At 44.1% G+C, this 17,500-nt stretch overlaps 1 protein-coding gene across 2 annotated transcripts in view; it reads right to left on the bottom strand.

Annotated features, from left to right (window-relative positions):
* The window catches only part of anks1b (ankyrin repeat and sterile alpha motif domain containing 1B), a gene marked incomplete at both ends in the record, with an annotated part of 90,699 nt that overhangs the window by 51,143 nt on the left and 22,056 nt on the right, over window positions 1-17,500 (bottom strand). For both annotated transcript variants that reach the window (XM_080537392.1, XM_080537393.1), the window contains 2 exons: window positions 5,970-6,122; window positions 11,929-12,027. In XM_080537392.1, coding sequence (XP_080393518.1) covers window positions 5,970-6,122; window positions 11,929-12,027 — 252 coding nt within the window. The remainder of the gene's footprint in view (window positions 1-5,969; window positions 6,123-11,928; window positions 12,028-17,500) is intronic.

Raw genomic sequence — 17,500 nt, forward strand, 5'->3', positions numbered from 1 at the left:
TTAGGTCTTTGCTGTGTTCAGGGCCTGGACGGCCCTGTGGTAGAAGCTGTTCTTCAGTCTGTTTGTCCTTGCGGCCAGGGCCCTGAACCGCCTTTTCGAGGGCAGCCTGGTAAAGTGTTCGTACCCAGGGTGGGTCGGGTCCCTGGAGATCTTGGAGGCCTTCCTGAGACAGCGTGTGTTGTACAGCTCTTCCAGAGAGGGGAGGGGGGCGCCGGTGATCTTCTGTGCTGTTCTCACGACTCTCTGTAGCGCATTTCTCTCCGCTGTTGTGCAGCTGGAGAACCAGTTGCAGATGCCTCCCTGTTGCAGATGCCTCATGACGAGATGGCTGCGAAATCTCGTGATATATCCTGTTTTGCTTCAGGAACTCCGCTGTAACTGTCTTCTCGTTTTGCGTGCCAACTTCTAATAAGTCGTGCCTGCTGTAGGTACTATTTACACAACCGTTCCCTATAAGTACTAAAATAAAAATATACATACAAATGCGCTTAAAAACACTAAAAAACACCAGTTTTGAAGCCACCCCGGCCGCAGCGTCTGAGCGCGCAGCCATCTCGCAGCTGGATGCAGATGCATCCCTGTAATGCTATACCAGCAGGCCCTTGTGCATGCTATTTCGAGGCTATTCTATTTTAAACCTTACTACAATACAATTGTCCCCCTGGTCACTACAACATGTGTTGCCATTAGCGATTACCATTACTCAGAAAGCAATTGAGAAATTATATTCTGAACTTCTGTTCCCCCCTCCAAATTACAATGGCATTCTCTCTCTCTCTCTCTCTCTCTCTCTCTCTCTCTCTCTCTCTCTCTCTCTCTCTCTCTCTCTCTCTCTCTCTCTCTCTCTCTCTCTCTCTCTCTTTCAAACACTATTTATTGATCCTTTGTCCATGTCTACAGGGATTACAGACTTTTCATTGAATAAACATTCTCTTGAAATGGCCTATGGTGACCAGTGACTCTAGCGTTGCTATATAGCATATCAACTCAATAGAGCTCTCAGGTCTTCTGACGCTGGTTTGTGTACAAAAGAAGAGATTTGGTGAGGCTGCGTTATCATTTTAATCCCCCAACTTGTGGAATGCACTGCCAGTTTACATTAGGGATGCAACCTCAGCAAATATGTTCAAGTCAAGACTAAAAACCCATCTTTTTAATATTGCCTTTAAATGACTAAATAATTAAATTATGATTATATAATGATTGGAGCACTTTGAGCTGCAACATTTGCAGGAAAAGCGCTATACAAATAAAGTTATTATTATATTATTATTATTATTATTATTAGCGTTGTTCCGATACCATTTTTTGATCCCGATACCGATACCGATACCTGACCGTGCAGTACTTGCCGATACCGAGTACCGATCCGATACCACGGCGTTTGAAAAAACAAAACAAAAAAACATGTTTTTTGAGCCGCATACTCACCTCGATGTAAAATTATTGCTAACACTTAGTCTGGCACTGCTCAAAACCTTTGTAAAACTCGTAAAGTTTTTGTAAAACTTAAGTAAAAAAAAAAAAAGAAGTTTTTGTAAAGTACTCGCCGATACCGATACCAGCATTTTTGTGCGTATCGGTGGCCATGCCGATACTAGTATCGGTATCGGAACAACACTAATTATTATTATTATTATTATTATTATTACTGTAGTTCCATCAAGGCCATTCCAAGAGGATGGGGGCATGGACGCTAAACGCTGTTCTTCCAGAAACTGTGGAAGCATTGGGAACGTCCAAAACTAGCTAATCTTGTTTCTTCAGGGTTAGCTGACAACCCCACTGACAGATGACACGTAGAAAATGATAGTGTAATGGGGGAGTGGCCGTCTTGAGGGAGTGGTTGGGGTGAAGTTAACCAGCTATTGTTCCCATCCATTACCTACCTGTGAAATGTGGCTGTGAATACTTTTGAGACCGGATTTCTCAGCTCGCTGATTTGGGGGGTATCAACATTAAAATATGCGTAAGTTCTTCAACTTGTTTCAGATTTCAATGTATGACACATTTGAAAGCTTACAATATACCCTTTGATAATCTGGAAATCTGAAAAATGACATTGCCAAACTTGTGGACCTTTTCATTAAACCCTGTCAACATTATGCTCATGCTGCATAAGTCATTAGATTAATTCGTCTGTGATGTGGAAAATAACATATCCTTGGGTTTTTTCTTGCTTTAAGAAGGGCTTTCTGTAGAGCAGTAAACGCAGCCTGGAGCAAACACCCTCCCCTTTCATTTCTCTCTTGCTCTCCTCTTCCTCATTTGCGCATATTGCTTCTCCTCCATCTGTCTCTCCTCTCTCTCTCTTTCTCTACCCCATCCCTCTCATTGTCTTTATCACTTAATTTCCCTCCCTCTCTACCCCCCCTCTCTCTCTCTCTCTACCACCCCCCCCCCCACCCCCCCCCCCCCACCCCCCACCAGTACAGTGAACTCCTCCTCACCCCCAGAGACCTGCTGCAGTCATACACATGCTTTGGACAGTGTCCCTGCATACTCTCTCTCTCTCACACACACACACACATACACACACACACACACACACACACACACACACGCACACACATACATACATACATACATACATACATACTGTACATACACTCAGGGGTCACATACTCTCAAGGTTGTGCAGAAGTGTAGCCGTCAGCATGCATGCATTAATGATGCAAAATGTTTTAATTAATAAAAGTGTTAGGAGAGCCCCACACCACACACACACACGCATGCACGCACGCACAAACACACACACGCACGCACACGCGCGCGCACACACACACACACACACACACACACACACACACACACACACACACACACACACATATGTGTATACACATACACGCGCTCACACATGATGATTTATGCTTTTTGTGTCGGACCCCAGGAAGACTAGCTAATGTCATGCCATTAGCTAATGGGGATTCTAATAAACAAACAAACACACAGACACGCGGGCGCTGTGGCGCAGGAGGTAGAGCTGGCGTCTAATGATCGCAAGGTCAGCAGATTGGTGGATCGAACCCTGGCTGGCCAATGTGTCCTTGGGCAAAACAGTGAACCCCAAATTGCTCCCAATGAGCCTTGCATGGTAACTTGCCACCATTGTAGTGTGAATGGGTGAATGAGAGGTCATTGTAATGTGCTTTGGAATAAGGCGCTGTATAAGTCAGTCCATTTACCAATTACACATGATGCACACACACACACACACACACACACACACACACACACACACACACACACACACACATTCTCCTTTCTCTTCTCTACCCTCTAGTGGTTGTATACCACACTACACCCTCTTCACTGCACAGCGACCACGCACCAATGCCATCATATTAACACTGTGCATCTCAAAAGCTGAAACAGGTTTCCCTCTATATGCACTGACATGATTAAACAACAACAACAGGTCAATTCAAGTCAATTCCTGGTCGGAAATTCTCCACGTCAAAACCTTTTTAAGAGCATTTTGAGATCAGTGCAGAATCTGATGACGGAGAGGAGAGGAAGACAGGGAGGGAGCCGCCATAGACTATTGAGGCGCAGCAGCAGTGGTGTTACACACCGCCATGCTCACACAGCGTGGGTGGTATCCCCCTGTGTTGGGAGACGTAGCACATCCCACGCACTTATGTAACTCTCCTCCTCCTCCTCCTCCTACTTTCAGTGGATCTATCAGCGCTTTATCACTGCACACTGTACCGGAGACAACAAAAAAACATCTTCCTCTCTTCCTCTATGTTCTGTTCTTCTGCAAACGGGCAAGCAGGCATTTTTTTTATAAAAACCTGACTAATCAATCAAAGCATGTCTGTGGCCCCCACATACACACACAGACTGCAGCATGGAAGCGGAGGTCCAGTTGCTTTTTCCGTGGGTATCTGTGTGTCTGTGAACGACGCATTACTGTCTGCGTCGAGTGACATTGATCCGACTAGTGCGTTAGAATGTTCATGTGCGATGCTTTGGCGACAGTTGGTTTAAAAATGACTTTGTGGTATTCTAAGCTAACTGCTAACACCACAACAATACTGGTTAGCCTTTATTCAAACCCTGTCTCAGACATTTAGATGCAGACAGTCTGTTGTTTGTTTGATGAAGTGCTCCCATCAGGAACTCACCAGACCATGTAGAGAGAAGACAACACAGCATGTGTGCATGTCTGTGTCTTCTGGGTGTTAGGTATAGAGATGGATTCTGAAAGTGACATTTCTATGCTTACCCTCTGTCCAATTCAGCTATTTATGTCTTGCTCTCTCCTTCCCCCCCCCCCCCTTTATTTCTCTCACTCCTTATAACTCATAAACTGACAACTAAGTGCAGCAATATAGTAAGATAGTGATTGGCAGCATATAGGGAAAAACCCTGTTGTAGAGCCTCTATTAGTAGGCTAAACTAACTCAAATTAATGTAAACTAGCTAACTGGAGGGGAAAAACTACAAACTTAAATTCTGTTTCTGCATTAGCCTAGCAAAGTCCAAAACTGAACAAAATGGTTTCATCAGCAAACCATCAAATCAACAAGCTTTCAGGAAGAGACATCACAGGAAGTGACGGTAAAAACAGGAAAGCTAAACTGCTAGGACCATTATGAACTGATCATGCTAGAAATAAATAGAGTTTGGTGCTCTCAAAACTACACATTCGATTCTTATCACTGACCACTAGGGTTGTAACGATGCACTCAACTCATGATCCGATCCGATTCTTGATACTGGGTTCGCAATACGATTTTCTCACGATTGTTTTTAACAAAATGAGATTGCAGACAAATTATGACTGAAAACTATTATTTTCTTTCTTTCTCTTTTCTTAAAAGAGTAAATAATCGAGTAAATAATCGCTTATTTGTACCTCTTCATAACCAACTAAATAAGAGTTATTATACTGTATTGTTTGTTTTTGTTGACATATGGGATGTGTTCAGCTGGGCTCAAATCATATTTTCAAAAGGTATTGCTGCTGATATGTAGCCCAACTGAAGACAGGTCAGAGAAATTATCTATTTGCATGTTAAAAAGCATTTTCCCCTTAGTTTACATTTTGATGATGACCCTGCATGCAAAATCACTTCTTCAACTGCATTCCCAATGTCAATGTGAATAGCTGTACACTAGCTTAGCTGTACACTTACAATAACACACCAACACACCACCAACAATCCACACTTCGACAACAGCATTGCAAGACGAGTGCAGCGAGCTACAGCAATAACAGTTTAACCTTAAAGCCCAACAGCATGGATAGATAACCAGCATGCTAGCTAGTTACCCTAGCTACATGACTTTCACTCCAAGTTAACACAACCACCTGTCAATACGAAAGACACATCAAACTTTATTTGAGCGAGCTAGCTAGTCTTGCATGTAATCTGCAATCAAGTATCATGGGCTCAAAACACAAAAATGTTAGCTCTGCATGTTTTAAATTGCACAACGCTATTAGCTACAAGACATTCTAGGATAAGTTATGTACACAGCGGTTGCTGTGGAGCCTCGGTGGCAGAAGGCTGGCGGGTTGCCTCACCTGACCCAGCAAGCAGCTGACGCAGGGTAGCCTACACTCAACCTCTTGGGTTGCCAAGTTTAACGTGCGGACAAACACAATAATATGGTGATATTATGTGGTTCTAGCCCGGACTTTCTCACTGCAACATCCTCGCATTGTCGGGAAATAAATATCGCAAATGATTTTTTCATCTCACCGATTTAAATTGTCACATATTTGTATCGATAATTAACTACATCGTTACATCCCTACTGACCACTAACCTGAATCTTGAATTAAGTAATCAAAGCGCACCCATACTTTCTTATCATGACATAATATGTCGTTATATAGTGACAACCAACCAACCAACCAACCACCAGGGAGAAGAAGACACAGGAAGTAGGACGTGACATTACAGGAAGTCACTGGAATGGTTAGCGTTAGTATGATTGCTTTCCTGACTTACGTTTATGAGCTCGATCTCCCAGATCTTCTTGACCAGCTCCATGGAGGTGTATCCATTGACGAGGAAGGACTTGGTGTAGTCGCCCAGCTCCAGGGACTCCAGCCACTCAGCCACCGATGTTGGGTTGTTACCATCGTAGCCTATGGGCCGCACCTGGAGCAGGAGAGAGAGAAGAGCTGTACATTTCTGGAACTACAAATCAAAACTGAAATTATGGCTGATAGATAACCAATGTGACCACTGACCACATAGACCCAAAACTGTTACCTATATTTTAGTTTTTGTTATGATATATATATATTTTTTTTATATTTGATGTAATGCTTTCTTGAGTGTAAAGTGTGATGTTTTTATTTCCTGTAGTTCTGTTTTATGTGATATTACTATGTCCTGTAGTTCTGTTTTAAATTGTTTATAACATCTGAGGCCGTATTTCCCCTGTGGATTTACCTGCCCAGGGACTGCTGATGTAATTTTAGCTACCCAGCTAATTCAGGGAGAGTCAATGGCTGTGTTCGGAATAGCATACTAGCATACTACTCATACTAGATATGACGTAGATGTTGAGTATGTAGTGCGTTCACACTGTACAGTATGCGAGAAATTTAGTATGCGAGCAATTATTTCCGGGATAATTGAAGTCTGTTACGATGGACACTTTTGGCATACTGCTTACCCAAAATGCATTTCGCGTCCAGGGTTGCCAGATGGGGCGGGTTACCGCCGAATGGGCTACTTGATTTTGAGGTGATAGAAAGTTTAGACTGTAAATTGACAATCCCATCTGGCAACCCTGTGCGCTTTCAGCCTAGTCAAACTGCGTCATACAAACTTGTCATACAGCTGTTGATTACATTGTCCGATAGCCTGGGAACCGAAAGCTTGCAATAAACATCGTTTTTTGCACATATTTGAGTGTGCAGATGCTGCTTTTTTGCACTCTATTTGATACTCTTCAGCTGCAGCACCCCAGCTAAGTCTGATCACGGATGAGCGGTGGTATTTTCACTATACAGGGAATTAACATGGTGAAATGCATTCTTAGACCAGGCTACGTCGTCATGATTACAAATATGCCACTTGAAATGCATGAAATCCAAGTTTATTTGTGTCTTACACACATGTTCGCCTAGTATTTGACTGCTTGTAGCCCAATCACGAATGATCCCAGTATTGTCGCTTCAGACGGACAAGTTGGTTGTATTGTGCTTGCTGCAACACAAATATGTTATTGCTCATATATATTTATTTTAATCATGTTCTTTTACCAACTGCTAAGACAACAATATAGTAAACTAGTTACTTGAGCTAGCTAAAGATATTGGCCCCCCAAATCATTTTACAACTTGTTGTAATTATGTTACGATGTTTCTGTCGAACTCCGTAAGTGAAGGTAAACGCAGGGTGCGTTCGTAAAATCGCTCTGAGAGCGCCGGAGCGCACACTGGGTGCAACGTCATAAAGGGACCAGGTAATTTGATTGGACAAGAGGCATTCCATGAGTGTTGATCAGATTTCCAGGGCGAATTTACGAACGCAGCTAGCGAACAGAAGACGCAAAAAATCGTCAGATCAGATATATAAACGGGTTATTTTGGTGAACTGGACACATTTTGGGAATATACAGTATGTGGTTACTTTCTCGCCTGAAAACATATTAAAACTTCATAAAATGACATGTTAACACTTTTAAAATGTTAAAATGGAGGTTTAAATTCGCCGCTCCCGGCAAAATGCATTCTGGGAGGCAGTATGCATACTGTGTAAACGGTCGGCTGGTTTTCGCATACTTATTATGAATTTAGTAGGCAGTATGCAGTATATACTCATTGAGTATGCTAGTATGCAGTATGCAGTATGCTAGTATACCATTCCGAACACAGCCAATGACTGTCCATTGTCCCTGTTAAATAAACACATGAATAAAGAGGAGCCACAATCCATATCAGCTATTTGTGTGATACAGTGTCTTGTGCAAGTATTGGGACAGTGGCTCTATAATCCCAATCCATTAAAAATACAACAATACATATGAGCTTAATGTATAGATTTAGTTTGTTGGTATTAGTGTACATGGTGGTTTAACCATTTACAAACGACACAACTAACCCTAACCTATTTCAGGGCACCAAAAGTAGCCGACAGTCTACTTGGTCGACAATCATTTGATTAGATTAGATTAGATTAAATTAGATTAAACTTGTTGTCATTGCAGAGGACAAGTACCACACAACGAAATTCAGTTTAGCATCTAACCAAAAGTGCAAATAGAGATCTAAAAACGTGATCTAAAAACATGATCTAAAAACATGGCAATGATAGTGATAGGTACAGTACGGCACATATGGTAGTTTAGAGGTGTATATGTTACGGTACATGTGGGAAAACTAGGGTTAGGGTTAGGTGCTACGTCGACTTGGTACATGCTGGCATGTCTAACCCTAACCGAAATCCTAACCCTACCCCTAACCCTAACCCTAACCTTAACCCTAGCAACCTAGTACCTAACCCTAACCCTAGTTTTCCCACATGTACCGATTTCCCACATGTACCGTAACATATATACAGTTATGAGCTACAGTATGTACAGTTAAGGTAGCTTATGTAATGTACCTAGATGTATAAAAGAGGCTATATGCAAAGAGGAATGTGCATCACCCCTGGCTGTCTACCCACAACAGATAAGAAACAATTAAAAATCAGTCATTCCACTGTCCGGAAAATAATTTACAAGTAAATGGTCTGCACTTATATAGCGCCTTTATCCAAAGCGCTTTACAACGGCCTCTCATTCACCCATTCACACACACATTCAGACATCATTGGCGGCAAGCTACCATGCAAGGCGCTGGCCCGCTCACTGGGAGCAATTTTGGGGTTCAGTGTCTTGCCCAAGGACACTTCGACATGTGGCCAGCCGGGTCTCGAACCGCTGATCTGCCAACCTTGTGATCATTAGACGGCGACTCTACCTCCTGCGCCACAGCCGCCCCAAGTGGAGAACATTTATAACAACTGTCAGCATGGCCAGACCAGGACATCCTAGCAAGTTCAGCTAAAGAGGAGCAAGATGCTTAAAGAGGTCTATGTGATGGAGCACACCTGACTTACCAGAAACAACTATCAGGTCAATAGTCACATTACTTTTGGTACCATGAAATAGGGGGATTGTATAGAAAGTGTTCTCATTTCTAAATGGTGAAACTAATTATGTACACGAATACCCTCAAATACAATCTCCAGTTGAATGGGCCTTGTGGCCAAGCTCAGTGGCCTTGCGGTTAGAGTGTCCACCCTAAGATTGGGAGGTTGAGAGTTCGATCCCCGGCCAAGTCATACCAAAGACTGTACAAATATGGTACCCGATGCCTCCCTGCTTGGCACTCAGCATTAAGAGTTGGATTGGGGGGGTAAGACCCTGCGACATACCAGCGTCATGTCCAGGGGGTGTACTTGTACATCAAGCTGCCTCATGCTACGGAAACAGGCGATAGGCTCCTCCCCCTAAGGGCCTAACTCTAACCATTGGTTCTCAAGGCTACTTACTTTTACTTTAGGATACAATGTGTGTATACAGGAGTGTGTGTGCGTGTGTGTGTGTGTGTGTGTGTGTATGTGTGTGTGTGTGTGTGTGTGTGTGTGTGTGTGTGTGTGCGCGTGTTCATCTACTGCATGAATGTATTCTCATTTCACAAAACAGTCAACACAGGAAAATAGTATGTGCAGATGTTGAGAGAGAGAGAGAGACAGAGAGAGAGAGATAGAGAGAGAGATAGAGACAGAGAGACAGAGAGAGACAGAGAGAGAGAGACAGAGAGAGAGACAGAGAGAGAGAGAGAGACAGAGAGAGAGAGAGAGAGACAGAGAGAGAGAGAGACAGAGAGAGACAGAGAGAGAGAGACAGAGAGAGAGACAGAGAGACAGAGAGAGAGACAGAGAGAGAGAGAGAGAGACAGAGAGAGAGACAGAGAGAGAGACAGAGAGAGACAGAGAGAGAGAGACAGAGAGAGAGAGAGAGACAGAGAGAGAGAGAGACAGAGAGAGAGAGAGACAGAGAGAGACAGAGAGAGAGAGAGAGACAGAGAGAGACAGAGAGAGAGACAGAGAGAGAGAGACAGAGAGAGAGACAGAGAGAGAGAGAGACAGAGAGAGAGAGACAGAGAGAGAGAGAGAGACAGAGAGAGAGAGAGACCGAGAGAGAGACAGAGAGAGAGAGAGACAGAGAGAGAGACAGAGAGAGAGAGAGAGAGAGAGACAGAGAGACAGGGAGAGAGAGAGAGACAGAGAGAGAGACAGAGAGAGACAGAGAGAGAGACAGAGAGAGAGACAGAGAGACAGAGAGAGAGAGAGACAGAGAGAGAGACAGAGAGAGAGAGGGGACAGGGAACGGTAGAGACTGGTGTGCGAGTTCTCTCTTTCATCTTCTTTCTCTCTATCCGAGTGCCTCTCCTTTTCTTATCCTTTGCTCTCTTATTTTCATTTTTAAGTCTTCTTTAGTCTGCCAGTCTCTCGTTGTTTCCTTTCTGTGTGTGTGTGTGTGTGTGTGTGTGTGTGTGTGTGTGTGTGTGTGTGTGTGTGTGTGTGTGTGGTGTGTGTGTGTGTGGACTCATGCAAGTGTATGTGTGACTGCACATTAAACGGCGGAAAAAACTTTCAAACAGGATTGGATTCACACCAGCATAAAGCTCATCTTCTGTAATCCTGCTACATGCAGTGAATGTCAACGTCACAGTCCTGTTTCACTATGCAACACACACAACAGCTACACCACATGACACCACAGAGGCACTGAGTGACAGTACTCTCTCTAGGTAATTGGGAATTCCACACATGGTGGCACGGGGCCACACAGGGCAGCTGTGTCTCAGGAGGTAGAGCTGCCGTCTAATGATCTCAAGGTTGGCAGATCGGCGGTTCGAGCCCTGGCTGGCCAAATTGCTCCCAGCGAGCGGGCCTGCGCCTTGCATGGTAGCTTGCCGCCATTGGTGTGCGAATGTGTGTGTGAATGGGTGAATGAGAGGCCGTTGTAAAGCGCTTTGGATAAAGGCGCTATATAAGTGCAGTCCATTTACCGTTTACCAATTTGTTAGACTTTTTAAATGGTGAAACCAATATATACCACAAATACTATCAAATGAACACTGAGAATCTCTTCTTTAACCTCATAGTGATTGTTTGATTTAAAATCCAAACTTTGTTTGTTTTAGTGTAGAGCCAAAAGAAGAAGAAAATGCTTTACTATCCTAATACTGAGGCCACTGTATATCAGAATTAAAACAAAAGGCCCACATTTGTCATTTTTGACTTAGCTGATATAGTGGTGCACAACGTTTTGAAAAAGTTACGTTTTATCCAGCTACAGAACTCGGAAGTGTGACACGCCAGCACACACACAGCCTGTTAGCATGCTGTCATGTTAGCGCCCAGAATGAAACATAACCCTCCTTTCATCTGCTTTTTCGTCGACTGAGTCATTTTATTGAGAATTGCTCCTAGCTATCTATCTGCTGTTACGTTGCTCAAGTACCTCCGTGAACGACTTAAGTCATCATCTGGTGCATCTGTTCATTCAGTCTTTTTTTCTCAAGGCCTTTAACAGAAACATTCCTGAGCTGAATGACTTGACACATCCTGGTGGCTATTACTCCCCACACAAGGTGACACAGATGAGAACATTTGTGTCCATTCTGTAAAAAAATATGTTTTGAAGCACCTGAATTTGAATATGACCTTGCAGCCTCACACCCCCCCCCCCCCACACACACACACACACCCTCTCTCTCTCTCTCTCTCTCTCTCTCTCTCTCTCTCTCTCTCTCTCTCTCTCTCACACACACACACACACACACACATACACCCTCCCTCTCTCTCTCTCTCTCTCTCTCTCACTCACTCACTCACTCACTCACTCACTCACACACACTCTCACACACACACACACACACACACACGTACGTACCCTGGGGAGCAGTCGTATGGCCTGTAGGAGGCGCTGTCTGTGGGCTGAGTTGAGGATGCCGATCTCCAGCAGGTCCTGATCCTCCACCACGTTACTGCCCTGGGGAGGAACAACACACACACTGTCAATACCAACACACACACTGTCTTACTGCCCTGGGGAGGAACAACACACACACTGTCAACACCAACACACACACTGTCAACACCAACACACAGACTGTCAACACCAACACACAGACTGTCAACACCAACACACACACTGTCAACACCAACACACACACTGTCAACACCAACACACAGACTGTCAACACCAACACACAGACTGTCAACACCAACACACACACTGTCAACACCAACACACAGACTGTCAACACCAACACACAGACTGTCAACACCAACACACACACTGTCAACACCAACACACAGACTGTCAACACCAACACACAGACTGTCAACACCAACACACAGACTGTCAACACCAACACACAGACTGTCAACACCAACACACACACTGTCAACACCAACACACAGACTGTCAACACCAACACACAGACTGTCAACACCAACACACAGACTGTCAACACCAACACACACACTGTCAACACCAACACACACACTGTCAACACCAACACACAGACTGTCTTACTGCCCTGGGGAGGAACAACACACACACTGTCAACACCAACACACTGTCAACACCAACACACTGTCAACACCAACACACACACACACACACACACACACACACACACACTGTCAACACCAACACACACACACACACACACACACTGTCAACACCAACACACACACTGTCAACACCAACACACTGTCAAGACCAACACACACACACTGTGTTACTGCCCTGGGGAGGAACAACACACACACACACACACACACACACACACACACACACACACACACACACACTGTCAACACCAACACACACACTGTCTTACTGCCCTGGGGAGGAACAACACACACACTGTCAACACCAACACACTGTCAACACCAACACACACACTGTCAACACCAACACACTGTCAAGACCAACACACACACTGTATTACTGCCCTGGGGAGGAACAACACACACACACACACACACACACACACACACACACACACACACACACACTGTCAACACCAACACACACACTGTCACTTCACCACACTGTCAACACCAACACACACTGTCAACACCAACACACACACACTGTCAACACCAACACACAGACTGTCAACACCAATACACACACACTGTCAACACCAACACACATACTGTCACACCAACACTCAAATATACTTCTTCAACTTGTTTCAGATTTTAATGTATGACACATCATTTGAAAGTTTACAATCTACCCTTTCATAATCTGGAAAAAACAGAAACATTACGTTGCCAGACTTGCAGATTTTTTCATCAAACCCTGTCACATATATAAAGGGACTTTATAGCTAAATGGGCAACCAACAATATTATAAAAAAGTATATGGAAGGAAGCATGCATGTGATGCTGGTTGGCTCACACACACACACACACACACACACACACACACACACACACACACACACACACAGAGAGACACACACGGACACACACACGCACATCCACCCACACCTGGCCTGACAAACTGAGCCCCATGCTGAGTTTCACCTTTAATAAGGCTGATGGGAGGGAGGGAGGGAGATAGAAACTGAGAAACTATAGAGAGAAATAGAGAGATAGAGAGACATTTTGGTGAGAGAGAGATTGAGAGAGAGAGAGAGAGAGAGAGAGAGAGAGAGAGAGAGAGAGAGAGAGAGAGAGAGAGAGAGAGAGAGAGAGCAGAAGGTGAAGTGTAGGGTGGTGTTGTCTGGAGGAACCTGAGGCTTGTGTTAAGCCCAGACACAGACCTGATCTGTCTCTCCCTTCACATCCCCCTCCTGCCACACCGCCCAGCCCACAACACAGACAGCGACAGATGGCCAGCTATACTATACATACAGTGGGGAGAACAAGTATTTGATACACTGCTGATTTTGCAGGTTTTCCCACTTAGAAAGAATGTAGAGGTCTGTAATTTTTATCATAGGTACACTTCAACTGTGAGAGACAGAATCTAAAACAAAAATCCAGAAAATCACATTGTATGACTTTTAAATAATTAATTTGCATTTTATTGTATGAAATAAGTATTTGATCACCTACCAACCAGGATTTTAATCCCTGACGGCGTAGTGTGTTACTGATAGTTTTCTTTGAGACTGTGGTCCCAGCTCTCTTCAGGTCATTGACCAGGTCCTGCCGTGTAGTTCTGGGCTGATCCCTCACCTTTCTTATGATCATTGATGCCCCACGAGGTGAGATCTTGCATGGAGCCCCAGACCGAGGGAGATTGACCGTCATCTTAAATTTCTTCCATTTTCTAATAATTGCGCCAACAGTTGTTGCCTTCTCACCAAGCTGCTTCCCTATTGTCCTGTAGCCCATCCCAGCCTTGTGCAGGTCTACAATTTTGTCCCTGATGTCCTTAGAAAGCTCTTTGGTCTTGCCCATTGTGGAGAGGTTGGGGTCTGATTGATTGAGTGTGTGGAGAGGTGTCTTTTATAAAGGTAACGAGTTCAAACGGGTGCAGTTAATACAGGTAATGAGTGGAGAATAGGAGGGCTTCTTAAAGAAAAACTAACAGGTCTGTGAGAGCCGGAATTATTACTGGTTGGTAGGTGATCAAATACTTATTTCATACAATAAAATGCAAATTAATTATTTAAAAGTCATACAATGTGATTTTCTGGATTTTTGTTTTAGATTCCGTCTCTCACAGTTGAAGTGTACCTATGATAAAAATTACAGACCTCTACATTATTTCTAAGTGGGAAAACCTGCAAAATCAGCAGTGTATCAAATACTTGTTCTCCCCACTGTATATATATATAGAGAGAGATAGAGATATAGATACTATATATATATACTACTGGAGAGACGGAATGGTAAATGGACTGACATATTTATTCCATAAAGCGTTATTCCAAAGCGCTTTACAACGGCCTCTCATTCACCCATTCACACGCACATTCACACACCAATGGCGGCAAGCTACCATGCAAGGCGCCGGCCCGCTCATTGGGAGCAAATTGGGGTTAAGTGTCTTGCCCAAGAACGCTTCGACATGTGGCCAGCCAGGGCTCGAACCACCGTTCTGCCAACCTTGCGATCATTAGACGGCAGCTCTACCTCCTGCACCACAACCGCCCCATGAATGGAATGGATCTGAGTCTTAAGTAATATTAGGTGACAGTTTTCTAATCTCTTTGGTTGAAATGGTGGTTGCCTAACCTTGAAGGATCCTGTAAGACATTACTATTCTGCAGGGTACTGTAGGACTGCACCTTCTAGTAGACTAACCACTAAGTCCTCCTCCCATACTTGCACCTGGGGTTATGTAGGCCTATCCTTAATCCAAACAAACTCAACCCTTTGGGGTTCAATTCTCATCTCCTGAATGAGTTAGCAACTTTCAAGGCCTCATTTCCCTAATTCTTTACAAGATGGCCACCATTTTCGGCCTGGAAATACTATTCTGGGCGAAACTTTGTGTAGAATTGTCCAATAATAATGAGCTTGCTATCAAACCATACATTTTTGACCACAGAGAAGTCAGATTTACAACTCTGGAGAGGCCAAGAAGCTTCCTTCTAAGCCATTGAAAGAAAAGTCTGCTTTTAATGTTCTGTTCGACTGTTAAAAAAACAAAACATTGATTGTTGATGTTATTGCACCAAGGAAAAAGGTCGGACCTAATGTTTCCAAAAAGACACTTAACAGAACTGTCTTTTGGGATTTTGTTTCCGCCTGTTAGACATTTTTGACACGCATCTAACTTAATCATGACAGTTAACCTTGTAGGTACCAGGTTAGTTCTGAGGCATAAGTTGCCATGGTAACTCAGCAGCGATTTCTTTCTACCACATTCAGGGAACTGAAATAATAATTATAATAATTTTGCCATTTAGCAGACGCCTTTATCCAAAGCGACTTACAATTACGAATTACAGGGACATTCCCCCTGGAGTAACTGAGGGCTAAGTGCCTTACTCAAGGGCACACTAGTAGTGGTGTGGTTTCAGGCGGGATTTGAACTCACAACCTTCCGATCACAAGTCCAACTCACTATCCACTAGACCACCACTACTAAACGTGGTTTATCAAAATAAGCCTGGATTTTCCTTTATCGCCGTTCATGGAATACCCCCCAGGAAACCAGGCCCAGGATGTCAATAAAGGCAACGAAAACAAAAAAACAACCACATTATGAACCTACATTACAAGCCAATCAAATTACAGAATAATTGTAAACATGTGGGATAGCACCTCTAGCAGGCTGATGAGCAGAGCCCAGAGCTCTCATAGATCACCTCTGCAGACTGATGAGCAGAGCCCAGAGCTCTCATAAATCACCTCTGCAGGCTGATGAACAAAGCCCAGAGCTATCATAGATCACCTCTGCAGGCTGATCAACAGAGCCCAGAGCTCTCATAGATCACCTCTGCAGGCTGATCAACAGAGCCCAGAGCTCTCATAGATCACCTCTGCAGGCTGATGAACGGAGACCAGATCTCCCAGCATCCAATCCAGTTAGATGTCCTACAATAGCAGACCAGAGTAATGGTGTCCAGAGCTGGGGTAAGACAGATGGCTACGGTCCTCAGACATGACTAATCACCCACCACTGGAGCCAGACAGGGTGAGATGGAGAACCTGAGGGCTTGTGTTTGTGTGTCTCTATTCCTCTCTCTGCCCCCCCCCCCTCCTCTTCATCTCTCATTTTCCTTCCCTCTCTCTCTATATCTTCTCCCCCTTCACTCAGAGGTTATGTACGTCATTTCTATTTCACACACACACTTTTTTTCGCGCATTCTGCAATCTGTTCATCTACTACCCTGATCTGGAGGAGGATGTCATCTTCAACATTGAAGTAATCCGCAGTAATATTCTTACATTCCTTGTGGAGAACCCTGTGTTCGGTACCACAGATGACCTTACTTTTTCCAAGTATTTCGGCAAATGGTGATGTAGAGGACAGCACTCAAGAGTTGTTGTTGTTGTTGTTTATGCACCTGTTCCAGGGGTCTACCTGTCTTTACCTGGCTTTAACCAAACATTGCAGATTTTGACGTTTGCTTTTACATTGGTCATTTATTCCAGTGTCCAACATCTACACACTTGGACCGCTACTGAACAACATCTACACACTTGGACCACTACTGATCTGATGTGATCACCTGCAGGATAGTGTAGGGATAAGGAGGTTAGGGAAGGAGGGAAGGGATGGGGAAGGGAGGGAAGGAGGGAGGGAGACAAAGGTCTAGGATCCCCTCATCCTTCTCAAATAACCCTAACTCTACCCATTCAGGGGAACACACAAAACCTGATGTTGGATCAGTGTGTGAGGGCAACGTCTTCCCCCTCCTTGAACTCCCCACCACACAACCAGCATCCCTTTCACCTCTACGGGCTGAAGTGAACATGAGTTAAAACGCTGACATGCTTGAAGAGACTTTAGTATTAAACACACCCACACATGGATGGT

This window comes from Nansenia antarctica (genome assembly GCF_963989245.1).
Source record: "Nansenia antarctica genome assembly, chromosome: 8".
Lineage (NCBI taxonomy): Eukaryota > Metazoa > Chordata > Actinopteri > Argentiniformes > Microstomatidae > Nansenia > Nansenia antarctica.